Below are 26,933 nucleotides of genomic sequence, written 5' to 3' on the forward strand. Positions count from 1 at the left end.
GTTCCCCATTCATTGTGTCTCGTGATGAGCCTCACCAGGTCCTGCTGCTGGGACCTGCCAGCAGGGAGGGCAGACACAAACCCCCCATTGTCAGCCACCTGCTCGCCTCCAGCCAGCTCGCAAGGTGAGCAGGAAGAGCAGTTTTAGGCACTGACAGCACCACTTGGCAACTCTGGGCCCCCCCTTTCCTCCCGCTCTCCCCAGGTGGCAGCTCTAAGGTTTCACCCTCCCCACAGTGCTGTGCTGAGGAGCACCTGGCTGGGAAGCACTTTGGCTGCGTGGGACGTGTAGTTACGTTTCGTGGACGCATGCCTAGGTTTGCCAGGCACACCTGGGGTTGAGGATCATGCACAGTCCGGGCACTGGCAGGAGGCAGAGCTGCAGGAGCAAGGTCCTCATCTGAAGCGGAGGATGGAGGCTGGGAATGGCACCGGCAATGCCGCCTCTGCAGTGAGTATCCCCAGCCCCAGCTGTCAGTCTTGCTCTGTGCTTGCTTGATTCCTCTCTTGAGGGGGCTGAGCTCCTGCTGTCCCTGTGGATCCTGATAAGATTTTGCTTGCCACCTCTCCGGCACCCGTTCCAACCCCAGCACCTGTGGCTCAGCCCTTGGCAGGCAGTGGACTCTGGAGTTTCTTGTGAGCACCCCAACTTACACCGCACAAACCGATCATACCACTGGGCAGGGCAGTCAGAGATGCCAAAGAGCTTGCATGCTGCAGAGCTGCTCAGCATGTGTGTGCACGTGTGAGCTGCAGCTTGCTGAGGGACAGCAGGCACTGCATTTCTTCATTTGCACCTTTCCCTCCCAAAGGGAATTTCCTTAACTATCCCAAACCTGCCCGTTACTGAAGGGCTTGGGCTCTGTTGAGTTTGAATTGGTGAGCTTTCAGCTTTGCATGGCTTTAACTCTGTTACACTTGCTTGCTTTCAGTCTGACTTCTGTCTGGAAGTTCAGTACCCCTGAAAAAGATCAGGAATGGACCCCAAGGCTTGGGAAGCCCATGCCTCATGCACCTGTAGCACGTCAAACCATGGGCACTCACTGAACTTCTCTATGTTCTTTGAAGGACTGAGAGATTATTTTTTTTTAAAGTGTGGTTATTATTGAAAGCCCATTCTTTCTGCCTTGTAGAAATGATTTTACATGCCATTAAATTAAATCAAATTGTTTCAATGTAAGAATTAAAGTTCATTTTAATCAGGCTGCTAAAAGTGCCACAGGACAGCCAGGCTCTGTGGCTTCAGGCTTGGTCAGCGTGGAGAAGAGGACGGACGCAGGATCATTCTGCGTGGGGCCTGTTGCAAACGCTGGGGGTTCTCCTGGGGATTTCTGCTGTAAACCAAAATAATGGAATTTGCTAAAGTGATAGTGTGTTTGTGGAAAGTTTCCTGCTCTGGCCCGCCCTCAGCAGGTTCGTGGTGTTCCCAACCTTCCCCAGCCACGGCAGGAGACCTCTCAGCTGCAAGAGTGCTGGTTACTGGGATGTCACAGCTGAAACTCCACAACACTGTGGGATAAACCCGTTATTCCAGGGTTGCTGCGATGTTCTGGCAGCTCTGTGTTGAAACCCCAGCAGTTTGTGCAGGGATTTGTGTTGGGAGCAGGAAGTGCATTTTAAGGTGAAGAAGAAGAACTAGCAGAAGGGCTGATCTTAACTCCTCTTTTTTCTCTTGCCTTGGTCCCAGGGCAGGAGGGCTGCAGCATGTCTCACAGCTCCCCCCAGGACATTCTGGATCATCTTGTCTGTTGCTTTACTTTTGGTAGTGGTGGGCATCAGCATTGTGGGAATTCTCAGCTTCTCTCCCAGCTCTGCCCAGGTAAGGGATCCCAGTCTGGGCAGGAGACCTCCTCCAGCCTGCAACTTGTGTCGGAAGCACTTGCTGGGAGGGAGGTGCGGGCTGAGATTGGGGTGGTTTTGGCTGGTTACCCCGTTGCCGGCAGCGCCGCAGGCAGAGAGCTGAGCAGCGGCTGTCTCACCCCTGCAGCACGCCTGCCAGGAACAGTTGCTTAAATTAGAGAAAAACTCAGTGCATCGTTTGTAAATATAGCCCCACGCTGGTATTTTGCTAAGCAGGCACGTTCCACCGTGTGGCTGCAGCCTCTGAGGCGAGGAGGGGAGCCTGTTGTGCTGCCAGCACGCTGCACTGCCTGGGGAGGCCAATCCCAGCCTCCCTGCCCGGCTGTGGCAGCAGCTGGGGTGGGTGCCTTCACAGTGAGGGGCACCCACATCTCTGCCCCAGCCCTGCGTGAAGGAGAGTGGTGTGCTTCAGAGATCTGCTCCCCTTCCTTGGGGAGACAGCTTGCTTCTCTCTGGTGCTGAACTGTTCAAATGACAGGGACACCCAAAGGGTCCGTGTGGGGATGTTGGGGTGGTGGGGGGAGAGATGCTGCACACAGACACGAAACAGCTGATGGTTGGTGCTGCTGTCACACTCTCTGTGCCCAGGATGAATCGCAGCTCATCCGGCTAACGCTCCAGGGCCAGCAAGACCCGCTGAGGAACCAGACAGCCTTGGTGGACAAATCCAGGAGCACCGTGACCTACTACATAACCTCGCAGAGTAACCACAGCGCCGTGGTGCTGTACGACAGCAGGAACGTGAGTGTGTTGGGATAACCACCTGCCTCACTGCCTGGAAGTGAGCAGAGCAGCCTGGGCTGCTGAGAGAAGGGCTGCTGGGGTGGGAGCAGGAGAAACATCAAACAGCTGCTGTCTGGTGCCTTTCTCTGTGCCTTTAGTTAGGAAAGGTAATGCAAGGTGAAAGGAGAAGACAGCTGCGGGTGGTGCCTCTGCCAGCTGTAATGGGGCAACATGTGTCTCTTAGGGCTATGTGTGCTACAAGCCAGTGGAGCAGCACGCATGCTACCTGAGGAGGATGGACACCTGGGACCTCCAGACCCTACAGGCATCCCTCAACGCGTCTGAGCAGAGAGTGAGTATCTGCTGCAGCCGTTCCCCAGCGTGGCTGAGCAGATAGGGCTGATGCATTGGGCTTTTGCACATAGTTCTGGCTCACTAAGGGCCCCTTCCTGGGACATGGGGATTTGTGACTCTTGCACACCAGTAGCCCAAGCGTGGCTAAAGGAGGGCACGGGCAGCCCCCTGTTCTGTGCAATTTGCTGCTCGAGGGAGAGCTTGTTTGGCCCCCTGTGTAGGAGCAGAGCTCTGCCTTGCGGTGCTGGGCTCTGAGCGTGCAAGCTCAGAGCAGCAACTCCCAGTTTTACTGATACCCTATCTTGTGAGAAACAGCCACATTGCAGGCTGGGGAAGGGGGATATGTCCCACTGAGGTGAATAGCAGGGTTCTCGCAGGACCCGCTCCCACTGGATTCTGTTACCTGCTCAAAATTCTGGGGAACAAGAAACAAAGGGGGCTTGTTAGCAATTCACAGGGAAAAAAAAGTTGCAGTAAATCTTGTATACAGACCCTCTGAACAAAATGTTAATGGATGCATGGGCAGGGGGCAGGTTCTGTTTCAAGAAGACAGAAGGCACCATTTTTTTTGTGCCCCTGCCACCTGCTCTCCATTCCTTTCGGGGGCTCCTGGGCCCTTGTCTGCCGCTCCCACCCAGCTGGGAAGCGATGGGCAGTGTTTAACCCAGAGGAGTTTAGGAATGCAGCACCCAAGAAAGCAGGCTACCACATGAGATGCAAGGAGGAGAAAAACATCTGCTGGGCTCTGAGGCTCCTTAATGGAAGAGTTGGTGGTGCCAGCATCCCACCTGGCCATCAGACAGGACCTCAGCTCAGCCCAGTCCTGCCCAGCCACCACAGGGCTGGAGAATGCTCATTTGCATCACACCCAGTGCTGGGGGCTCTGCCGCTGTGCCTGGAGAGGGGACGGGGCTGCTGTGTGTCACTGCGGCTCTGATGCGGCTGAAGCCTGGGGCTGGTGGTCAGACCGATGCTCCTCTGCCAGGGGCTGTGGCTGTTGGGACAGAGCAGTCCAGCAAGGGGCCCCAGGAGGAGCTGAACACGCCTGCTCCCCAAGCTGCAGGGCTGGAGAAGGGCCACGGGCTGTCCCTATGCTGGTCTCCTCCCTGGGAGGCTGCTCCAGCCAGAGCAACTGGTATCCTGGTGGGACAGGGCCACTGTTGGGAGAAAACTGCCCTTACTGCTGGGGTACAGAGCAATCCTTGGGAGCTCTGAGAGTGACAGCAGGTCTGTGGGGCTGGGGGGCAGCATCAGGAAGAGGAAAGTGCCTTGGAAGGAATTAACAGAGATGTTTCTTTCAGGGTGATCAGCTGCTACATCAGAATAACCAGACCAAGTACTACCGGGAGTTCCTGGGCATCCTGGCGGGGAAACAGGTGGACCCAAAAAGCCTGGGGGAGGCTGTCCAGACCCTGTGTGAGCAGACATCCATCTTCTGGGTCAGGAGAGGGGCAGGTAAGTAGTACGTGTCCCTCTGCAGAAGAGGAAAGCACACTTGTTTCTAGTGCATCTAAGAGGAACAGCTTCTGCTGCACAACAACCGATGCGCGTCCTGGGACGGGCTGCCAAAGCCCAGGACAGGTGACCTCTAGTTCCAAATCAACCCGTTTTTCTGTGGTCACCGAGTGCTGGCTCACAGCCCCAACCTGCAGCAAGCACAGGACTGGCTGGGAAAGGCTCCGAGCCCCCTTCCCCAGTTCCACACAACTCCCACCACAGCAGTCCCCTGCGGCTGGCTTAATGCTTGTCACCTTCATCTGCACCAAACACAGCCTCCTGCGCTCTCGTTCTATTCTTACTCCAGCTTTAATGAGAAAGGTCATTCCCTGAGGCTTTCCTCTTGTTCAGCTCCCTGGGGAATCCTGTCTGCAGGATTGCAGCAGCATTCCTCTCACCTTGCTTCTGTGTTGGCTCACTTGGCAGGCCCGGGGAAGCAGCGGCTCATCTACCTTTGCATCGACATCTGTTTTCCAAGCAACATCTGTGTGTCTATCTGCTTCTATTACCTCCCAGAGTAAGTTCTGCAGCTCCTCTCGCTGCCCTACTTACTTGAACTGGATTCCTGAAAAGCCTCTGATTTCAACAAGGAAGGTAACATCTGTGACATCCCCCAAAAGCTTCCTGCTGACTTCACACTGCGGTTCAGGAGAGTTTAGAAAAACAACAGGACTTTGCTCAGCACTGTCAGTACAGACACTTTATTTGCAGCCGTGCTCCAGGGCCACATCTTGTCCGTAGGCATTAGGAGATCCAGGCCTAGAGGAATCACGAGGAGTAGGTAGTGTTTTACAGCTCTGTGCCCTGTTCAACACAAGGTTACTCAGCTGGTTGGGGACGGTTGGCTTTGTAAGACTGCAGCTCTGCAAGTCAGCCTGAGAACCACGCTCTGAATAAAGGGATTGCAAACAAGAGAACAGCTGCCTCTCCTCTCTTTGCTCGGCCTCTTCCAGTGTTTAGAAAGGCCAATTACATATTTTTTTCCCCACTCTGAGGTACAAGAACATCAGAAAGCTGTCAGCAGCTGATGCCACAGGGATTCCTCCAGCTGAACCGTACCTAGCTCCCCTCAGCAGGACCATGCCTCCCTCTCCCATTCCCTTTTGTCCAAGTGGCCTCCCTTAGCGACCACCCACGTGTCCATAATGATCCGCTCCGAGCTGAAGCCTGGTCTCACTCCAAGCAAACGCAGCTGCTCCTGCTGGAGACCAAACTCTCTCCCTCAGTGCAGGGGGGAATGGCTACAAGCACGTGTCTCGGGCTCCAGAGAGGGTGCTTGCCACTGTAAAAGACAAGGGAGAACAAGCAGAGGTCCTTTCCTTCCCACATGTGAGTGTTATCCCAACACGCTGTCGTTGAAAGCAAGGCAGACGACTGCTTTCTGGTGGCCGCTGTACTCCCTCTTGATCTCGCCTGTCTCCACACACCAAAGTCTGGCCAAGTTATCAGAGGAGGCTAGAACAGAACGTGAAGAGAAGATGGGGGTGGTATACTAAATTAGGCTTTGAACTTTTATCAGTTTAAGGAAGTCTTTCCTCTTGCTTTACTCAACACCTTTATCAGGGCTGCCAAGGGCAGTAAGGGAGCTACGCCGAGCAAGCAGCATAGTGCACTTCTGCATTATGTGAGGTTTTAATTACTTCAGAGAGAAGTTACTGTGGAAATTGCAACCTGTGTGTTTTGAAGGGACTGTTGTGATGCAAACACTGCCAGCAGCAATGCTGCCTCACGCAAGGACCACCTCTTGATTTTAAACCAGATGCCCTGTTGCAGCACAGGCTAAAATGCTTATGGGAGTTGCAGGCTGCACTGTGGGTGGGTGGTTGGGTGCTCTCTCCTCGCATACGTTGGCACATGAGGGTTTGGCAAGGTCCCAGCTAGAGAAACTGTGGGGTCCTGTGCTAGTGCAGGGCGTGCTGCAGGGGTCCTGGCTAGATCAAACCAAACCCTGGGCAGGAGTGCAGTCAGTGCCTCACCCGTGACGATGTACTGGGAGTCCCCGGAGAACGCACAGTCCCACATCCAGCCCCGAGATGTTTCCCCTGGATTATTGCTCTTAATGCTCAGCTCTGTCATCAGAGAGAAGTTTGAAGTCCTCCAGATCTTACACGTCTGATCTGCAGAACATGTAGCCAAGAGCCTGCAAGGAAGAGACATGCCAGAGCAACCTTGTAAGTCACGCTTTACGTCTGAGGGCCACTCGTTAGCGAGGGCCTGGAACAGTAATGAACCAGAGACCTGTGGTCATTGTCATCAGACTTCTTTACCCCTCTGCCATCTGCCTTCTGACACTCAAGCTGAAGAGACTTAGTGAAGGAGTACCCCACGTTCACCACTTTGCTCCCAGAGAAGAGCTCATGGCTGCAAACCTCACTGGCATCACGGAGCACGAGGCTGGGATGCCACTGACAACAACCCAGTCCCGGTGTGTCCAGTACCTCCTGTCTCGCTCCTCCCCTCCCCAGGGGACCCGCAGGGCATCACAGAGCCAACGGGAGCCAACAGCTGGTCTCCACCTGCCAGAAAGGTCTGTTCCCATCACAGGCAGGCGAGGGGCTGGCACGCACTCACGTGGAGTCGGGGCTGAACTTGCACTGAAGGGCGTAGCGGTTGTGCGCCGGGATCTTGGTCTTGGGGATCAGCTGGGTCACCTCCTCCCCAATGCCGCCCGTCAGGTTCCACACGTAGCAATTTCCCTGCATCCAGACAGGGGTATCCACGGCTGGGCTCGTGGTCACCCACCCAGGAGTGGCCCAGACGTTCCCCACCGCGGCACACCAAAGCCGCAGGCAAAGCTCTGCCCGTGGGAGACACGGCCCCGCAGCTGCTGGGGCACCGCAAAGCCCGTCCCACGGCTGAGGCCACCGGAGCTCACCGAGCTGTTGACAGCTGCCATGTAACTGGCATCGGGGTCAATGTGAACCGAATTCACGGAAACTTCGGGCTCTGGAATCAGCTGCTCGTTGTGGTCGGTCTTCAGGTCCCAGATGTGGATGGCACCGCTCTGATCCCCCACAATTAGCTCTGCCTGCAAGACAATCATAGAATGGCATGAGTTGGAAGGGACCCCAAGGGTCATAGAGCTCCAACCCCCCTGCCACAGGCAGGGACACCAACCTCCAGGCCTGGATCTACACAAGGTTGCCCAGGGCCCCATCCAACCTGGCCTTGAACACCCCCAGGGATGGGGCATCCACCCCCTCTCTGGGCAGCCTGTTCCAGCCCCCCACCACTCTCTCTCTAAAAAACTTCCCCCTAATATCTAATCTAAACCTTCATTCCTTTAGCTTTAATCCATCCTCCCTTGTCCTGCCATTGTCTACCCTTTGAAAAAGTTGATTCCCCTCCTGTTTCTCTGCTCCCTTCAGGGACTGGAGGGCTGCAATGAGGTCCCCCCGCAGCCTTCTCTTCTCCAGGCTGAACCAGCCCAGCTCCCCCAGCCTCTCTTTGCAGGGGAGCTGCTCCAGCCCTCTAATCATCTTTGTGGCTCCTCTGAACCCCCTCCAACAGTTCCACATCTTTCTTGCACTGCGTGCCCCAGACCTGGACACAGGACTCCAGATGGGGCCTCATGAGGGCAAAGCAGAGAGGGACAATCACCTCCCTGTCCCTGCTGGCCACCCCTCTGCTGATGGAGAACAGCAGCCTCGTCGCTCTGAGGGAACCCCGCAAGCAGCAGCCTCAGACTGATGCTCAAAACACACCTGCTGAGGCACAATATGGAACCTTGCTCTGGTTTTATGCATCCAGGTCCTAATTATTCCCCCCCACAGGACTCTCTCTGAGCTGCTGCTGCCCCTGTACACTGAAAGCAAGCAGAGTACTCATCTCACATTACACTGTTTACCTTTACAGAAGCATCTGGTAATTTTATAAACCCCAGGGCAGACAGCAGCTGCCCCTTCTCCAGCAGCTCCAACCACCCCCCACAGAAGCCAAATGATTTTCAGCATGTCTGAGAAGCCAGCATTAAAATGAGAGTTGGCTAATGAACAACTGAAGCACTCAAGAGTGTCCAGATACCTGAAGAAGAACACAAGCCTAAATAGGTTTTTCTCTCCCTCCCCTTCTCAGGGGAAGGACAAGAGCCTGCTGAAGGGCAGGAGTTCTGGCTTGGGTCCCGTGCTCAGACCAGAAGACAATGCTGGCAGCTCTCCACTAAAACCAGGGCTTTTATCAACAGCCTTGTGCTGTCCATAATTTTAGCAGAATCCTTAGAGGAGATCAGGTCATCAGGCACAGCTAATCTTGGACCTGTGAGCAAAGGCTTGTTTCTGAGGAACACAATCATCGCTCAATATATTTAGCTGACTGCACAGCAAGGAAGCATCTTCCAGAGAGCACAATCCTTAGCCCCCTCTCAGCAGGTGTAACGGCTAAAGGCAGCACAGCTTTACCCAGGCCATGAGGAATCTCTTGGATAACCAGATCAGCATGGCTGCAGCTGGGAACCAGAGAGCAACAAAGCTACCTGCATGCACACTGCCACCTTCGGATCGACTGACTGCCTTCTGCTCACAGCCCAACACTTCTGCAGCACAGCAGCACCTTTGCTAGTGATTATTTCACATGTAAGATCACATAATACATGCGCTGGCACTACAGGAGCATCAGCAGCATGTGGGTAAAGTCCAGTGCAAATAACTGATCTCAAATCTGGTCCTGAATTCCAGACTTGCAAAGTCAACCCTTTGCAAAAAACAAATACAAAGAAAAAAGTTATTTTGCTGAGATTTTTATGAAGGTTTGTAGTGCTGTGGCTGCAGTCAAACTCTGCAGCACTGTGCATACAAAGTGGACCAGATGGGTTATTAAAACTGCAACGATACGTACTGATTTTCCCTGAATGCACCACGCTCCCCTTCTGCCTCCTTTCCTGTGCCCCAGCCATGCCTGTTTACCAACAGTGTCTGAACCCACTGGGGAATCTTGTATCCTGGAGGTAACAGGCCCTGAGATGCTTTTTCTTGCCAGTGGTGCCACCCTCAAGCTTCTCAGCCCACCCTCTGCCACCAGTTCCACTCCCATCACATCCCCTTAGTCATGTTCACGGGGCAGAGACACCTCAGAGGAGTGTTCCCTCCCATGGGACAAGAGGCCCAGCGCAGCTGCTGTGCTGTCTCTGTGTAACAGCCACTATGTGTAATTACCATAAACACCCTGGCTGGCAAATGAGCCCAGGGGAGGAAGCCCCAAGGCTGCAGCACAGACACCTGCTGCAGGCACAACGTGAGCCAGTGGTACCTGCACACTCCCAGTGCCACTGCTCAAGGAGGTATCTTCCACTGCCTACAGCAGCACTGGCTTTCCCAGGGTAGAGCAACTGAGCATCTGTTGTGCCAGGTCCCATGTTGCGTGGGCTCTGTTCCCACACCTCCCCAAAGCTCCCAGCAAGGGAGCTGGCAGAGGGACGGTCTAGGTGTGGGGAGCCAGCTGCTGCTTGTCCAGCAATGCCACCAAGAGCTTGGAGGTCCGTCTTACCCTCCTCTGCCAGCCCCTAGACCTTCTACCAGTATAAGGCTCAGCCAGCCCCTCAGGTTTCCCTAGGAGAGCGACAGCAAAGCGCGAGCTGGGAAATCACGGAGCAGCCGGTGCTCACCTGGTTGGGGTGCAGGCAGACACAGTTAATAGGAGCATTCACCTGGAAAATCCGCTGACACTGGAGGTTCCGAGACCTGCAACAAAGCGGCGAGGAAGGAGGGTGATTAAGAGCCGGCGATCGGCTCCTCTGCCTCCGGGATGCTGCTGGAGAGGGGTAGGGCCATCTCTGCCCACCTCAGGTCCCAGATCCTGGCCATGCAGTCCTCCCCGCCCGTGTACATCCACCGCCCGTCCTCGTGGAAGCCCACGGAGGTGATGTTCTTGCTCACGCCATCGTAGTTAATGACGGGGTTGGGGTTGTTGGAGTTGAGGTCGTACATGCGGATGTGCTGGTAGCCTGCAGCAACGCCCGGGCAGGGGGTGAGCAGCAAACCCCCCCCACCCACCCGCACCCAGCACCACCCGTACCCAGGGTACCGTGGGGGCCCGGGGGGGGTCTCACCTGCGGCAGCGATCATGCTGCGGTCCGGCGTGATCTCCAGCGCGTTCACCTGCTGCGGGCGCCCGTTAAGGTCGGTAAGACGCAGCGGCCGGAACCCGACCCGTCAAACCGGCTGCTCCCAAGGGTGCTGTGACACTGAGCTAGCGGGCCCGCGTCCCCCCCCCGCCCCGGCGGGGCCCCCCCATCCCCATCCCCATCCCATCCCCTTCCCGGGTGCGGATACCGAGTCCTGGTGCTGCACGGTGCGGGTGCAGATGCCGCTGTGCGCCTGCCAGAACCGCACCGTGTGGTCGTAGCCGGCCGTAGCCAGGATGACAGGGTCGCTGCCCACCGTGCCCTGCGTGGCGTTCATGGTCCCGCCGCCGGAGCCCGGTACCGGTACCGCGAGTGCCCGCGCCCGGCGCTACCCCCCGCTACCGGCAGCCGCAGCGGGAACGGCGCGGAACGACTCTGCGCATGCGCAGCGGGGGTGAGTGGGAGGGAGGGGGCTGCCTACCGGCGCGTGCGCCTGACCTCCCACCTCACCGCTCAGCCGCTCGGGACTTCGCTTATGGGAGGGCGCATGCGCAAGAGCTCAGCGGCGGGCGATACTATGTGTGGGGCGCGGAGGGGGGGGGTGTGTGTGTTTAAGACGAAACCACGGGATACCGGGGGTGGGGGGAGAGAGAGCCTGTTCACAGCGGCGTCGCCAGGAGGCGCAGCGCCGAGCCCCGGGGTGTGGGTTGGGACACGGGGCGGACACCGGGCACACACGGGGCACACACACGGGCACACACGAGGCACGGGGCACACACGGGGCACACACACGAGGCACGGGGCACGGGGCACACACCGGGCACGCAGGGCACACGGGCACACACCGGGCACACGGGGCACACACCGGGCACACACAGGGCACACACACGGGGCACACGAGGCACGGGGCACACACCGGGCACACACCGGGTACACGAGGCACGGGGCACACACCGGGCACACGGGTCACACCGGGCACACACATGGGGCACACACCGGGCACACGGGGCACACACACGGGCACACACCGGGCACACGGGTCACACACCGGGCACACACCGGGCACACGGGGCACACACCGGGTACACGGGTCACACCGGGCACACGGGCACACACCGGGCACACGGGTCACACCGGGCACACACCGGGCACAGACACGCAGAGCTCGCACCGGCACGGCCGGGCCCGCGGACTCATCGCGGGGCGGTCCCGGAGCCACCTGTTGTGCCGGTGACGCCCCCCGGGGCAGGGGGGGGCGGTGACTCCGCGGTGTGCCAGCGTCCCCCGCCGTGCAGGTGTCACACGGGGGCGCGGGGCGCGGTGCCCTCCCTGCCGGTGTCGCCCCCGGTGCGCACGGCGGTGGCGGGAGCCGGAACGTCCCTCCTCTCCTGCCGCTCGGCCTGGGCTCCGCGTCGCACCGCCGCAGTGCTCACGGCACCGGCGCCGCCCGGGCCCTTTAAGAGCGGCGGCGGCGGCGGCAGCGGGTCCTGCCCGCGCCCGCTCCCGGCCGTGCCCGCGGCGGCCCCGCATCTGCCGGTAAGGGCCGGGGTAGCCGGGGCTGCTCGGGGGCTGCTTGAGGGGGGGGGGGTGCCGCGGGGATGCTCGGTGCCGCAGTGAGGAGTTTGCCGGGCGCCGCGGGGTGCGGGGATGCCCGAGAGGTACCCGGGGGCGCGGGATGCGCCAGGCTTGCAGGCGGTGCCCCGGCAACGCGCGGTGGGGTGTGGAAATCCCACCCCTCCCCGTGCCAGCGGGTGCCCGGCGTGTGCCCCAGCGTTTCACGGGGTCGGGGGGGGACACACGGACGCGGTCTGCCTCTGCCCGGGGGCCGGGGTAGCAGCCCCCTCCCGCAGCCGCCGGGCCCGCAGTCTCCCCAGGCAGGAGCTCCCGGCAGTGGGCTGCGGGTAGGTGATGGGCAGCTCCCCCCGTGGCGGAGATCTGGGCTGGGGTGCAAGGGGCAGCTGGGCCTGGCTGGCCCAGGAAGGCTCTGGAAGCACGTGAGAGTGTGCACGGAGCCGTGCACATTGACAGGAGTGAGGGTTTGGCCTGGCAACGCCTGGGGAGGGTGGGAGTGGGAGGGTGGGCACCCAGGCAGCACCCAAACTCCTCGCTACCAGGCTGTGGTGGGCACCCACCAGTCTAGGGGCAGCCAGGGGCACTCAGCTTTGTCCTCCCTACAGCCATGCTCTCTCCAAGCTCAGGTTTGGGTTTGATTCCATTCTCCTCTCCTCTGGGCTAGGGAAGGTAAGCAGGAAGCAGGGCTGGGTTTGGGGAGCTGGGAGCAAAACCCATGTGGGATGCATGGAGACAGGGGAGGGGGGCCAGAGCTTCTCACACAGGGCCTGCTGAGTGCTGAGCCAGGCCCGCCGGTTGTGCTGAGCTGCAGTCTTTTCCCAGCCTCCCAAGGCCTGTGCCAGCACCATCCCCACCGGGCTGGCAGCAGCAGATGTCATGTTAATAAATACTGTGGGTGCCCAGAGCGAGATGCTGGGTTAGGGCAGCAGCATCAATCCACTGAGCTCTGAAGGGATCTCCTGCTGGCACAGGGGTTGTGGCTGCCCCTCTGTCACATTAGGAGCATGTGGCTAAGAAACAGCCTCCCGTGGAGCCACGGGGTTCAAAGTCCTCCTCAGAGAGCAGACTTGGCCAGCAGTTTGTGCCCAAAGGATTGTGTGTGTAGCCACTTCCCAGAGTCAGCGTTTGCCTGTCAGAGCCCTCTCAAGGACCTTCTGAGGTCCTGAGACACGTTTGCAAAGTTGAAAAGATGTGATTGATTAAGGCAACAGATACTACAAATTCAGAATTGCCATCGATACATATACTTACTACATAACACATCAACAAATACACAAAGATTGAGCGTGTGGGTGCACACTCACTCTCTCTCTCTCTCCACCCCCCCCAAGATGTTTTTGCCCTCCCTTGTTGGGTGGTAATTTCCAGTAGGGGATGGTGCTCAAGGCATCAGGATCACAAACCTGGAGCATCCCAACAGATGTTCTATAGGTGTCACACATGACATTCAAATACTAGACTCTGCATCCATCCACTGACTTCTAATCCAAGCCAACTGAAAACCTTTGAAACCCACCCAGTCCTTGGCTGGTCTCTGGGTTCCATCTTCTCACAGAGCTCACAGGTCTGGTCTGTGATTTCTCACACTCTGTAGCTCAACACAAGGGTAGCAGGCAAATCTGGAATTGCCATAGAACAAGTTTCCTCAGGACAGGGGGTGTTCAGCCACCCACAAACACTGCTCTCCTTTAGCAGTAGCAGCTGATGCTCATTGATTCTGTAAGGTCGCCTGTGAGGTTGCTTGGAGCTGATATTGCTGGCCTCAGTGGCTGGCTGTGCCCAACTGCCTGGGGTCTCCACTTGCCATGTTCAATTATATATATATATATATATAAAATCTATTTTCAACTATCTCTGTCCAAGACCCCCAAGTCGCTCACATTCCCAACTTTATCTTCCTTCCCGGTGTCTAATGACTTGGCTGTGGCACAGGGGGGCAATATGCTTCTCTCTGTTCCATTCCTTCTAGGTTTCACTAAGATGTGCTACCATCTCCCTCCCCAGCACCGATTTCAGTGCTCTGCTTTGCAGAGTCCTGAAGTCCCATTCAGTGGGCAGATGCTCCAGTGAGACACATCCTCCAGTGTCCCCATGTAGTTCAGGTGCCCCTTCAGATGGGGAAGGTTTACAAGGAAGGTCAGCCTAACAAAGCTGGATCTGGTAGCGTGGGTGCAAGCTGCAGGGTCCAAACCTGGGTGGCTTTTGCTTGTGGACTTCCAAAACTCCATATCTCACATCCCTGTTTATTTCCCTTAGGAGGGCTGTCTGTCATCCTTTCCTCCCCAGGCAGCCAACTTTAAATCGAGCTAAAGGACATCTTCCTGCTATACCTGTTACCCCTATCATGTTTATAGTTTTTCTTGAGGGCTTGATTCCCAATTCCTCAGACTGTTGCTTATTGGAAGCACTAATTTGGGCTCCTGTATCAATTAAAAATTCTAAACTTAGCTGCCTGGGACCCAGAGGAATAAGGTTCCCTGTCAGCAGACCATTGGCAGGAATTCACCATGTGCAGCAGGCAGCCTGAATCCCAAAACATGGCTTCTAACTTTTAACATCTCCTAACAACTAACTTAACCAGGTTTAACTCTTGCAACTCCTCTCACAGATGTTATAGTTCCTTGTTCCTAAGTTTTTTCCTCCCAGCAATTTCACCAGATACCAGACCTGAGCCCTGGAACGCTCCTCCAGCACTGTTGGGGTACTCTTAGTGCTAATGCCTTTCACCAAAGGCTATTTGTTTCAGAGTCTTAAGTCCAACCTGCCTGGAAAAGCTCTGGTTCCCAGTAGGGAGGTTGTTCAGGTGGGATTTGCCACCGGTTTGTGGGACTCCCCGTGTTGGTCAGTCCCATCTCCCACCCAGAGATCACTGCCTGGGGCAGCATTTCCACCCAAGTCAAAACATCAGGGGGGGGGGGAAGGTGGGGTGAGAGGGGTGTGGTATGGTATGGTTTGCACTCAGTGGCTCTGAACCCTCCCTCTCAGGGGCTCTATGAGGATTCTCAAAGCATCCTGTAATCTCCTAATGGAGGTCTAAGGCAGCCAGGGTCCTCTGGTGCAGCCGTCAGTGTCCCTTGCTTCCCCCTTTCATACATGGCCCGAATGCAAGCAGCTTTCTGCTCTCCTTCAGCCAGCTCCAGCAGTCCCTTTATTTTACCAGCACTAGGTTCCCCTCACTCTCTGGGGCCCACACCCCCAGCCCAATAAGCCACTCAGGGTGTTACTGGCTGGTCTCCCTGCAGTCCCTCACTCAGGAACCCTCCTGCTTGGCCATCGCTCGGTGGTTTCCCATCACCCCTGTTAGATGGACTCCACAAATACACCGTTCCGCTCTATCCAGGTTTTCCCAAGAACTCTGCTTGCACTTCTGTGCCCAGCCTGAACCTGGGGGAGATGGATTCCAGTCGTGCTTCCGTAAGGACTCCTCTATAGTCATCCTGCCAGCCTCACCAGTTCAAAACATCACGGGACCTCACAGACCAGGCTGGGATTTATTCCTACAGGACAGAAACAAAATCAAACTTGGGTTTATTCTAACTGAAGCTGCTTTGAGACTCAAGCAGACTTTAACAACCCAGAGGTTCAGGGTCTTGGTCGGGATGTTCATACCACACCGCTGACTTAAGAGCTCCTGAGGTTTATGGCTGCTGACCCAAAAAAGGCGTGTAAACCACTCACCCATGTAAGATGAGGCCCCTCGATCTCTACAGAAGATGAACCATAGATGGCGTCCCCAAGCCGTGGGGACAGCCCTGACCACAGACCCGCTGCTCTGAGGGAAACCGTGGCCCCATTTAAACCCATTCGAATCTCACCGGTGGTCGTGCTGGGTGCAGTAGCCCTCCCGCTGGCCCTAGACCTCGGCTACATCACCTGCCACGTGGGCACGATCCAAACCGTGGTGGGAAGGCTTGGCCAGGTCTTTGGTGGGTTTTCTGCAGCTTTAGCTGCTCCCCAGTGCCGCTGTGCACCCACCTGCCAGCCCTCGCCTGGGCTGTGCCAGGGAGGCTCTAACCCCAGAAACCCATTTGCTAATTAAATTAGGTAACGTGTGTTAAAAAGGCCACATCTTGGCGAGCTGACAGCCTCTGTCTAAATATTGATCCCAGTTCCGATCAGGGACTGTGTTCTCCTGACAGCACGATTAGCACTTTGCATGTTTATGGTCTTCCTGGGTGCCCCCCATGCTGGGAGACCACTGAGTCCCTCCTGTACCCTCCCTGCACCTTTCTGTGCACCCATTGGGGGTGAGCCCCAGGCTGGCACAATCCCTGCCAGGCTGTGCCAGTGCTGGCAGGAGCATCCCAGGCTGGGAAGGATGGAAACGCAGTGGGGATGGGCAGGATGGGGAGTGGGTGCTGCCTTTGCCCCCTGCAGCACAGAGGTGCAGCGCAGAGCACGACGTGGGGATTCCATGCAGGGACAGCACAGGCATGACTTGCCCCCAAAACAGGATCCCAGCCCAAAAACAGGATCCTGCCCCACCTCCTGTGCGTGAGCACTGATGAGCTGGGTACCTGTGGATACCAGGCGATGGGGATGGAGCAGGGATGCTGCACGGTGCTGCCCCACACTGTGTCCTTGCTGGGGCCTCATGCTGCAGGGGACAGCATGTCCCATGCTGGCTGCAGGACATGCTGTGGGTCCCAGCCCCAGTGCCTGCCCTGTGCCCCATGGCAGTGCACAGGAGGAGCGTGTCGGGAGGGATTAGGGCTGTGTCTGGAGAAAGGGCTAATTCAGAGCCGGAGGCGCAGGGCGGCTCAGCGCAGCTCTCCCCTGTTGCCACTGCTCTGGCAACACAAACAAACCCAAAGCAGCTGAGCTGCTTGTGCACCAGCAGCAGCCCAAATCTGCTTTTCGGTTCCCAAATCTGACAGGGCTGAATTTAACCCTGAACTGCAGCGTGTTTGGGTGGCAGCTCACCCGAGAAGGGGTGGTGGCAGCTGCCAAGGTGCTCGGGTGGCTGCCAGGCTGGTGTGCTGGGGGTGGTGATGCACTGTCCCATCCCTGTCTTGTCACACGTGCCAGAGTTGGGGAAAAAAAGGGCAGAAAAGCTTCTCGTGTGCAGCTTCCAGGGGAACTCGTGCTGCCTGGTGCCTGTTGTGCCCCTGGGGCTGTGGGAGGCTGCTGCCTGCAGCAGGGAGGCTATGGGCTCCTGGGGTGGGAGGTGTCACCACCTGTCCCTTGGGAGTCTTGAGGGGGCTGTGCAAGTGGGGAACGTGGGTGATGCTTGGTGTTTTCTCCTAGGGGGTTGTGTTGGGGCTGCAGAGGCTGATGGCTCCCTGGGACTCTGGAGCAGTGCCCTTGGTCATGGCAACACCCCTGGTGCTGTGCTCACTGGGGTCTGGCCTGGCCAAGCATCTCTCATGGTGGTCACAGTGCTGGATAGGGTGCTGCTGGGGTCTTGGTGTCAGGTTTAGTCACACGCCAGCAGGTACAAATGTCTCTGCCCTCCCTTGAGCTGTGACTGGGGGGGACACACACCAGGGAAGGGCTACCTGCTGCCTGCTGCCCGGCAGAGACAGCCGTTGGCTTGTGCTCACTTCCACCCTAATTAGTAGATCCCCATCTCAGAAATTCTTTAAATTGGTTTAGGAGGGAAAAAAAAAAACCCCGACTTCAAATGAATTTTACAAGCCTTAATTGTGACAGCTCTGGCATGAGCTCCTCCTGCGTCCTGCCAGGGATCAAACATCCCTTCAACAGCCCAGCCTCCCCCTGCGTGGTGCAGAGCGGCACCTCCCAGCCCCTGGCAGCCGCAGCCCCTGTCCCTCTCCTGCTCTGCAGGGGAAGCGATGGCTCCTCTGGCCAGGCTGAGGTCCAAATCCCACTGGGTTCCTGCTCCCAGGGTGTTTTCTTGTGCCCTCTTCTCTGTGGTGCCGGCTGAAACTCACCTGCCCGGGCAGATGCTGTGGGCTGCACACAGGGAGTGTGTCCCCATCCCTGTCCATGCTGGGGTGGGGGTCCAGGCTGCCACCCCCCTGCAGTGCCCATGGCCATGCCGATGCCCATCCTCAGAGCAGCCTGGTGTGGGCAGGTGCCTGGCTGATCCCTGATCACGTCTCCTCTGTCTGCAGGGGTGTTGCCTCCCGTGTCTGGCCAAGGCCCAGCTGCACTGTGCCCGCCCCATGATGCCACCCCACCCAGCCGCCCCGTGACACAGCCCTGGTCTTGGAGGTGACGCACGGTGGCTTTAGGGGATCCTCAGGTGGGGACCTGCCCTGCAGCCACTGGCTTGTTTGCTCCTGCGCTGGCAGAGCCCAAGGAGCCTGTGCCCTTGCAGGCAGAGGCAAAGGCAGGTCCGGCCACTGGTGCCCGTGCTGGGACACAGGAGGTAAGAGGGACATGGGGTGTCTTTGGACATCACTCCAATGGGGACCAGGGTGGCAGGAGGGGTTTTCCCCATGTCCCCTTTCTCTGGGTCTTTGCTGCCCTGGTCAGGGGAGCAGAGCATGGTACCTGGGGCTGCACAGGGTGACCTGTGCTGAGGGTCCCTGGGGGTACTGCCCTGCAGCCGGACCCCTGCGTGTGCCCGCAGAGATGGCCTTCCAGAGGAGCCACAGGCTGAACCTGCTGCGCCTCATCGTGCTGCTCCTTGTGGCCTTGGCTGGCATCAAGTTCCTCTTCCGTGACAGGTGAGGTGACAGCAGCACCCCAGGTGTGGGTGGGGGCCCTGCTGGGGTCAGGGTCTGCAGAGAGCCCTTGGGTGATGATCACATGGGGGTCTGGTGCTGGGGGGGGGGGCAGACGGTACCCCCATGTTCTGTGACATCCCCAGCCCTGCTTTGCTCCCTGTAGCTTTACCCTGGAGCTGCACAAACACGTCAGCAAGGACAGCAGGTTCTGGGGTGACACAGGTGACACAGTCCAGGACACAGGTCCCCAGAGCCAGGCTCTGGAGCTGCCTGTGGCAAAGATAACAGCCCCAAGGCAAGACCCTGGGCAGCAGGTCTCCAGGGACATCAGCACCACCGAGATGAGGCTGGTCCACCTAGACCTCAAGGGAGCTGCACCCAGGGTCTCCTACCTAGAGCAGGTGAGGATGCCTGGGAACCAACAGGAGGTGGTGGGGAGGGGGCAGAGGCAGTGCAAGGCTGAACCTGCCAGGCCCCCTGGGCCAGCTCCCCCGGGAATGTGTCATCTCTGCCAGCTGAGCCCTCCCTGCCTGTCCCACAGGTGTTCCCTCTCCTGTCCCAGCTGGGAGCCAACGGCATCCTCATCGAGTACGAGGACATGTTCCCATTCAAGGGGGAGCTGGAAATCCTCAAGTCCCCATATGCTTACAGGTGAGCCAGGGCTGTGTGCTGAGCTGGCCATGGGCTGCCGACTCAGTGCAGTCCTGGCAGGTCCCAGTGTGCCAGGGCCTGGGTGTGACCTGCCTGGACCTATGCCCACAGTAACCGTGGTCAGAGTGCCCGGCTGTGCCACTGGCAGACCAGCTTCCTGCCCCACTGGGTCAATATTTGTGTCCCCATAATAAAGTCCACACAGGCGTGGGGCAGCTGGGGCCACGTGGGCAGGGCACTGGAGGGAGTCCCCTCGTGCTCTGCCCCCTCATCCCCTGGTGAGCCTGTCCCTGCCCTCTCAGCGAGAAGGACATCGAGCGGATCCAGCAGCTGGCAGAGCTCCACAAGCTGGAGGTGGTTCCCCTGGTGCAGACCTTTGGGCACGTGGAGGTAGGGGGTCACCATCCTTCTCCTCATCTCATGTCCCTTTGGTCCATGGCCTGGGAACCACCCTGGTGGCTCCTCCCATGTAGTTCATCCTCAAGCACGAGAAGTATCAGCACCTGCGGGAGGTCGAGCGCTTCCCCAACAGCTTCAACCCCCACGTCCCTGACACCCTGGCCCTGCTCAAGAGCATCTTGTCGCAGGTGATTGAGAAGCACAAGCACTCCACTTGGATCCATATTGGCGCAGACGAGGTGGGCAATGGACCGTAGAGGGACCCCAGCCCTTGTCCCAGATGCCAGGCATGCTCCCAGGGGTCCTGAGCATCCTGCTTCCCCCCCAAATCAAGGTCTTCCATCTCGGGGAGGGGATGGACTCCAAGAACTGGATGAGCCATAACAAGGGTGACATGGGGACCATGTACCTGAAGCACATCAAGGAGGTGCTGAGCTTTATCACCACGCAGTTCTGGGGGCTGCGGGCACTCATGTGGGATGACATGCTGAGGAAGATCAGCGTGGGAGCCCTGCAGGGTGAGAGGATGGGGAAGGCAGCACTGGCACCCGAGCTGGGGGTCTGGGCAGCACCCGTATGTGTGGCCACCCTGGCAGGCATCATGCCCAGTGCATGGTAGGAGCCCGTGCCTGGCCCTGTGGGGACACGGGTCTTGGGAGCAGGCATCCTCCTGCCATTGGCACCAGTGCCCACGTCCCTATCCCTGCTTCCCTCCCACAGAGTCTGGGATAGCAAAGCACGTCTCGCCTGTGGTATGGTTCTATGCACCTGACTTTGAGGCTGAGCAGATTGGTAAGGCAGCATGATGGGCTTCTGGGGCTGGCAGGGGGGACACCCAGTCCCCTCAGCCCCCCTGGGACGGTGGCACTGGTAGATCACGCCTGTCCCACTCTAGGGCCGTTCCTCACCAAGTATGTGGAGAGCGGCTTTGAGGCCGTGTGGTTCGCCAGTGCCTTCAAGGGCACCACTGGACCAGCACAGACCTGGACCCCCTTGAGCTACCACCTGAAAAACCACCTGAGCTGGCTGAAGGTGATGCAGACCCTGCCACAGCTGGCCCCCCTGCGCTTCCAGGGCATCGTCCTCACCGGCTGGCAGAGGTGAGGGGCGGTGGGACCCCCCCCTCCACAGCGCCCAGACAGCTCTGCCAGCAGTGGTGTGAGGCAGTGGTGTGGCTGGCTCTAGGTACGATCACTACTCGGTGCTTTGTGAGCTGCTGCCCGTCGGCATCCCTTCCCTGGCCATCTGCCTGCAGACCCTGGTGAACGGTGAGTCACCCCTGCTCCTGGCACTGGACCAGCCTCCATGGACAGGCTGGTTCCCCATCTTCCCATCCCGCAGGGAGCCGTTGCCTGCGAGACCCCGTCTGGGAAGGATACTGGGAGAGGGGGTGGGAGGCAGGGGGAAGAGACCTTCATTTCCCCCCAGTTTCGGGGGGGTGGTGAAGTCAGGGGACAGTGCCTGACAGTGGAGGGGGGTGGGGTGGCCTGGGACCCTCTACCCCTCTTCTCAACCTCCCCAGGGGGATTCACAGAAGAGACAAAGAGGAAGGTCCTGGAGGCGCTGGGATTCCAGAGCATGCAGCTGGAGCAGAGCACGTGGTGCGTGGCACAGCCCAGCCATGGTGGTGGGTGGCAGCAGGACTGCCACCTTGGTCACATCAGAAGGGATGCACTGGAGGGGATAGGGGCTTGGTTACCCAAAATGCCAGACCTGCCTGGTGCCCTCCAGCTGTGCAGGGTGGTCGGGCTCACCCAGCCTGGAGGCCTGATGTGGTTGGTGCACCCCACGTGTTGGGCTCTCACCTCCTTCTCCTCCTCCCTTTCCCCAGTGAGGGCAGAGGAGCATTCCCCGGTGCAGAGATCTACCACATGGTCGAGCAGGTTAATGGCCACCTGAAGGAGAGCATCCTTAAAGTCCTGGAGGAGGAGAGGTAACGGGTGGTGGGAGGTAGCGGAGAGGGGGGGTTGGCTGTCTCTGGCCATGGTGCCGGAGCACAAGAGTTTTTGTGGTGGAGGGGACCTGCACAGCGTGCAGCTCCCCAGCCTGGGGAGGCCCCCTTGCCCTCCACTCCCCCCGTGCCTTCCCAGTGCCATCAAGGGCTGGTTCAGCCCCTATCACCGGAAGCGCCAGTTCGGCAATCCCCGCAACATGGAGACCTTCGGCAGCAAGGTCCTGAAGTAGGTGGTGCTGGGGGCTGGGAGCCCCTCTGGGTGCCTGCGTGGGGCTGGGAAGGGTCCCGGGCTCTGCTCAGGGGGCTCTTGCAGGAGAGAGCTGGACCCCCCCGCCCCCCAATTTCCCCCTGCCAGGCTCCATGAGGACTGGGAGAGCTTTGTCCGCGACCTGCGCACACACCTGGAGAGGGTCTACTTCCCTGACACGGTGGAGGAGTGGATGGAGGAGAACATCAACCCCTACCTGGACCAGCTGCGGGACCTGGTGCGGGACTACCGGGCCATCATCCGCCTCAACGCCAGGCCCAAGGTGATGTAGGGGCCGCAGTGCCCCCAACCCCCCACTGCCCCCCAGGGTAGGCTGCAGGTGCCGCCGTGGCGTGCCTGTGTGCCGGTGACTGCATCGCTGGGCTGTGCAGTACAGAGAGCTCCTGCACAGCACACTTCCACAATAAAGTATTTTTGTAGACGCTGCTGAGTGCTGGAGGGGGCCACGGCTCTGCCCCCCATACAAGCCAAGGGGAGCTGGGGCTGGCATGGAGGGCTAGGGTCTGTCCTGCAGACGGTTCCCATTGCTCCTGCTCTTGCTGGAGGGTTTGGCAGCCCCATGGCAGCGCCGTGATGGAGGGCAGGGAGAGCACAACCCGTGCCCCACAGTGCTGCTGGACCCACAGGGATGCCCATGTGCCTCGTGCTGGGCTTAAGGGTCTCCATGCCCTCCCTGTGAGACAGGATCCAGCCCAACGCACAGGCTGGGTGCTGCATGCCACCAGTGAGGGGTGGCACCCAGGATGGGGCAGTGCCCAAGGGGTGTCTGCAGGGGGGTCTGCCAGGCTCCCATCAGCACCCCTCCCCAACCCCATGGCCACTTTCAGCAGTGGCTGCAACCATGAGCCCCTGAGCCCTGGGAGGAGGCTGAGCACAACGCTTGCCTCCTGCGCTGAGCCGAGCCATCCTCCAAACTGCTTTCATCTCTCCCTTCCCCTCCTTTAATCCAGTGCCCGGGGCCTCCTGCGCTCCCAGGCCTGTCCTGCCCCCCATGCCTGAGCAGGGGCCTCCACCGTGCTCCTCGCCTGCTGCTGCCAGAAAGGCAGTCGTGGCAGGGGGATGTGGGGAGACCCCTGCACAGGGTGAGCCCTCCCGCTGCTGGTAGTGTGTCTGGCTCCCACGAGCACGTTTCCATGTGCCTGCTCCTCCGTGGTGTCCGTCCCTGGAACAGGGGGGAGGCGAAGGCTCTCCTCCTTCAGGGCGCTGGGTTTGGCTCAGCCTGCACAGGCAGCGACATGGACATTTTGCTGCACATTTTTCTGCTCTGCAAAGACCAACCCGACTTGGCAAGAGCCTGGAGGGAGCCACAGAAATGCGAGACGGTCTGGAGCTCCTTCTGCAAAAGCCAGGCTCAGCCAGGGGAGGGTGGCTACTGTGCACCCCACACCGCCCTGCTGCCCTGTGTCCTGGCCAGCAGTGCAGGGGCTGCCCCGTCCTGTGTCTGCACTGGGTCCCTGAGTGTTGGTGCTGGGTGCAGGAGCCCAGCAAGAGAGAGCTGTGGGGCACAAAGGGACCTTTGTTGAGGAGCTTCGTTTGTTATCAGTGGTGGCAGATGTGAGGAAGCCCCCAATCTGCCGGGGCCCCTTGGGCACGTGCAGAGCCCCAGCCCCCAGCCCAGGCACTCACTGCAGCTCAGGCCCCCCATGCAGCCACACACTGCCAGGCTGTGGGATTAGAGGGCAGATTAGACGGCGTTTCGCTCTGGCAACCCAAATGTCCTGGATTGGAAAGTGGGGGTGGGGAGAGGAGACAGACCCTGCCATCCCTGAGTGGGGGTCAGCCCGTAGCTGGGGGCTGCAAAGGGAGTCAGGGGCTGCAAAGGGCATCCTTGAGCTCCAGCTCTGGAGGCATGTACCAGCACAGGGTGGGCAGGGGGCATCAGGGAGGAGGTTGGGTCATGTTTGTCTAGCACTTGCTTGATTCCCTCCATCCTTCCTCTGCCACATGCACCTGGCCAGGTTCACAGCAACCTGTCCCCATGCAGCTGCCTGCCTCACTGCCCTGCAGTGACCAGCTGGGTGCTGGCCTTCCAGACCTCTGTGCCCCAGGGTTGGTTTGCAAGCCTCAGGAACCTCCCTGAGGCTTCTAGACAGTAAGTCAACTAGGATTGCAGAAATTGGGGTGTGATTTTGCAGGGGTGATGGCTGTACTCTGCACTTACTGGGCACCATTAGCACATTAACCCTTCTCAATTGCTGGCCCCGTTTCCCAACTGGTCCTTCAGCATCCTCAGCACAGCCAGGCACCTTCCACACCTTTGATGTCTCAGTCATTTAAGCCATAAAAAACCAGAAGAGGCTGAATGTCACTGGCCACTGTGTCTACAGAAGTGGGAAATTAGGCAGTAATAAGGTCTTTATTTAAAGAAATGGAAGAGCTGCTCCAGCCTGGTTCCCACCATCAGCCAGTACAGGCTGAGGGTTGGTGCTGCCACACCGGTGTCCCCATCCAGCCGCTCTGCCCGGCCGTGGCAGCCACCCCGGAGCGGGGCAGGGGAGCACAGGGTGCCCCGGCTGGGAGTCTGGGCGCGCCAGCCCACGGCTGCGGCCCCCATCCAGTCCTCAGCCCCGGCTTCTCTCTGCCGGGGGGCACTGCGGCCCCCGGGGTCCTCCCGGAGGAAGAGGAGGCCCCGGCAGCCTTGCTCCCTGCTCTACCCTCCGGCTGCCGGTGCCGCCGAGACCCGTCAGCTCGTTACACGCTCCGGCTGCGCGGCGGCGGCTCCCGCCGGGGCGTCCCCGGGGCCCCGGCACCTTCCCCCGCACCAGGGGAAGGGATCCCCGTGCCCCGCCGGCAGGGACCGGGACGGCCCCCGCCCTCTCCTGCTCCTCCTCCGCTTCCCACCCCCCGCCACCCCGTGCGCTACCGGTGCGCCCCCTCCTCCCGGAACTCCCCCCTCCCTTCTGCCCCCCGCGCTCCCGGTGCAGCCCCCCCCCCCGCCCCGCCGCGCCCCGCCCCGCCCCGGGCGCCCGCCGCCGCCGCCGCCGCCCCCGCCTCCGGAGCGGGCTGGGCGGGGGGGCCCGCGCCGAGCCGTGCCGTGCCGTGCCGTGCCGTGCCGAGCCGAGCCGAGCCGAGCTGAGCTGAGCCGCCCGCCCCTCGCCGCGCCGCGGAGGATGCTCGGGCCGTGAGCCCGCAGCCGGCAGCCCCGGCGCCGCGGAGCCATGGGCAAGGACCAGGAGCTGGTGCAGGCGGTGAAGGCGGAGGACATCGCGGCCGTGCAAAAACTGCTGCAGAGGCCCAAGCCCGGCAAAGCCAGTGAGTGCCGCGGCGGCGGGGCCGGGCCGGGCCGGGGGTGCTGCGAGGTTGGGGTGGGGGGGGCGTGGGGGGGGGGTGACGGGACCGGCATCGCAGCAGCGGGCGCGGCGGCTAGGGGCCCGCATCCCGCCCGCTGCTCCTGGGGCCCGGCCGAGATGCCGCCCTGCCCGGCCCGGGAGCATCCCCGGCCCTTCCCCGGTGCGGCGCGGGCGGGCGGGGGCCGTAGACGTGTAGGGGGGACCCCCGGCGGCGCCTCGGGAGGGGGTCCAGCCCGGCGGGGTGGGGGCAGCTGGCAACGGCAGAGCATCCCCGGACGCTGCGCGGGTGCTGGGGCGCTGCACGGGATCACCCCGCCGGTCCCTGTGCAACCCCCGGCACGGGCGGGCACCGGCCGGGCTGCCCTTGTCCGGTGCCCGGGAGCAGCTCCCGAGCCCCCGGGGAGTCAGACCGGGCCAGTGCGGCTTGGGGGGGGGGGGCGGGATGAGGCTTGGCCTGGGCACGGGTAGGGGCTTGCGGCCGGGCAGGCAGGGCAGAGCTGGGGGCATCTGCATGTGCGTGAGCGAGGAGCGTGTGTGCACGGACCGTGCGCGTGTGCACCGGCGCTGCTGGTGTCCGCACACGTTTGCGCGTGTGTCTGTGTGCTTGTTACGTGCGTGCTGGCTGTGCGTGTGTGCCTGTGTTTGGGTGCATGTCTGCGTTTGTGTAGCGGTGTGTACCCTGGCATATGTGTGTTTGGATGGGGCTGTGTTGGTGTTTCTCCGTGTGGGGGTGGTTGGATGTGGCTCCACGGGTATCTCCCCGTGTGCATCTCTGCGGCTGGCTTTGCACGTCCCTCTCTGTGCACCCAAGTGTGTGTGTGTGTGTGTGTGGCCGGGCGTGAGGCGCTCTATGTGTGTGTGTGTGTGTGTGTGTCGGTACGTGTGTATCTGTGTGCCTACGTGTGTGTAGCTCCCTGAGTTTCTGCTCTCTGTAGGATTTAACTGCTGTGTTGAGGCGTTCCACCCGGGGCTGAATTATTCATGGTGCTGATGCAGACGCAGGTTGCAGGCCTGGCGTGTCAGGGCCAACCCAGGGGGCTGGGGACTGGCCATAGGCACGGGCAGGGACCACGGGCAGCACCTGTGTGGCATTGGGTCAATGGGCACACAGGTCCCTTGCCACTGCACCCTGAGTCCCTCCCTTTGGGGCCCAGGGCCCCCCAAACATGGGTATTCCAGTGTCCCTGGAGCAATGCAAGGCTGGTACGCTGTCCCCCATCCTTGGTCGTACAGGGTTGTTCCTGGCCAAGCAGGGCCAGCGTGGCATCCCCCATGTCCTGGTGCCGTGCAGGGCCAGTGTGGTGTCCCTGGTGCCATGCAGGGCTGGTGTGGTATCCCTTGTGTCCCTGGTGCTGTCGTTGCTGTTGCTGCTGAGGGGCTATGTGGGGAGAGGAGGGACTCCAGCACAGACCCCCCCCCCATCATCCCAACATGCCTCAGGTGCTGCCACTTCCGTGGCCTCTCAGAATGGTGTGCAGGGACGGGAATGATGCCAGGCCTGTCCCTAGCACTGTCCCCCTCACACCCCTCTCCAATCCCCACTGGCTGGGGTGCACAGCTGGCGTTGCTGTGGCAACAGCCAGCTGTGCTGGAGTGGCACCACCTCCTCCTGCATCCCTTTCCTTCCCAGCCCTGTTCTGCTGCATCTCCATCGCCGGCCACTCTCCGGCTGC

At 59.8% G+C, this 26,933-nt stretch overlaps 4 protein-coding genes across 4 annotated transcripts in view; 3 read left to right on the forward strand and 1 right to left on the reverse strand.

The window, feature by feature from the left end:
* Positions 1-411: 411 nt before the first annotated feature.
* Positions 412-5,029, forward strand: BRICD5 (BRICHOS domain containing 5; the record flags this gene model as incomplete). The annotated part of the gene is made up of 6 exons (XM_084270923.1): positions 412-450; positions 1,687-1,818; positions 2,448-2,600; positions 2,827-2,934; positions 4,238-4,391; positions 4,860-5,029. The coding sequence occupies 6 exons, from the start codon at positions 412-414 to the stop codon at positions 4,952-4,954; spliced, it is 681 nt and encodes a 226-aa protein (XP_084127049.1). The 3' UTR covers positions 4,955-5,029.
* A 720-nt stretch (positions 5,030-5,749) lies between these two features.
* On the reverse strand, positions 5,750-10,828 carry MLST8 (MTOR associated protein, LST8 homolog; the record flags this gene model as incomplete). Its single annotated transcript, XM_084271315.1, has 8 exons — positions 5,750-5,888; positions 6,410-6,573; positions 7,005-7,129; positions 7,309-7,461; positions 10,033-10,108; positions 10,209-10,371; positions 10,477-10,528; positions 10,700-10,828. 8 exons carry the CDS (start codon positions 10,826-10,828, stop codon positions 5,770-5,772), a joined length of 981 nt encoding a protein of 326 aa, XP_084127441.1. The 3' UTR covers positions 5,750-5,769.
* A 7,775-nt stretch (positions 10,829-18,603) lies between these two features.
* Positions 18,604-22,383, forward strand: LOC311197194 (hexosaminidase D-like; the record flags this gene model as incomplete). The annotated part of the gene is made up of 13 exons (XM_084270924.1): positions 18,604-18,648; positions 18,842-19,099; positions 19,240-19,349; positions 19,652-19,739; positions 19,823-19,987; positions 20,083-20,266; positions 20,469-20,540; positions 20,644-20,848; positions 20,934-21,016; positions 21,271-21,349; positions 21,580-21,681; positions 21,839-21,928; positions 22,058-22,383. The coding sequence occupies 13 exons, from the start codon at positions 18,604-18,606 to the stop codon at positions 22,239-22,241; spliced, it is 1,665 nt and encodes a 554-aa protein (XP_084127050.1). The 3' UTR covers positions 22,242-22,383.
* A 2,745-nt stretch (positions 22,384-25,128) lies between these two features.
* Positions 25,129-26,933, forward strand: part of CASKIN1 (CASK interacting protein 1) — a gene marked incomplete at both ends in the record, with an annotated part of 30,875 nt that continues 29,070 nt past the window's right edge. The window contains one exon of the mRNA XM_084271116.1: positions 25,129-25,222. Coding sequence (XP_084127242.1) covers positions 25,129-25,222 — 94 coding nt within the window. The remainder of the gene's footprint in view (positions 25,223-26,933) is intronic.

This window comes from Gallinula chloropus, assembly GCF_964237585.1.
Source record: "Gallinula chloropus genome assembly, chromosome: 15".
Taxonomy (NCBI): domain Eukaryota; kingdom Metazoa; phylum Chordata; class Aves; order Gruiformes; family Rallidae; genus Gallinula; species Gallinula chloropus.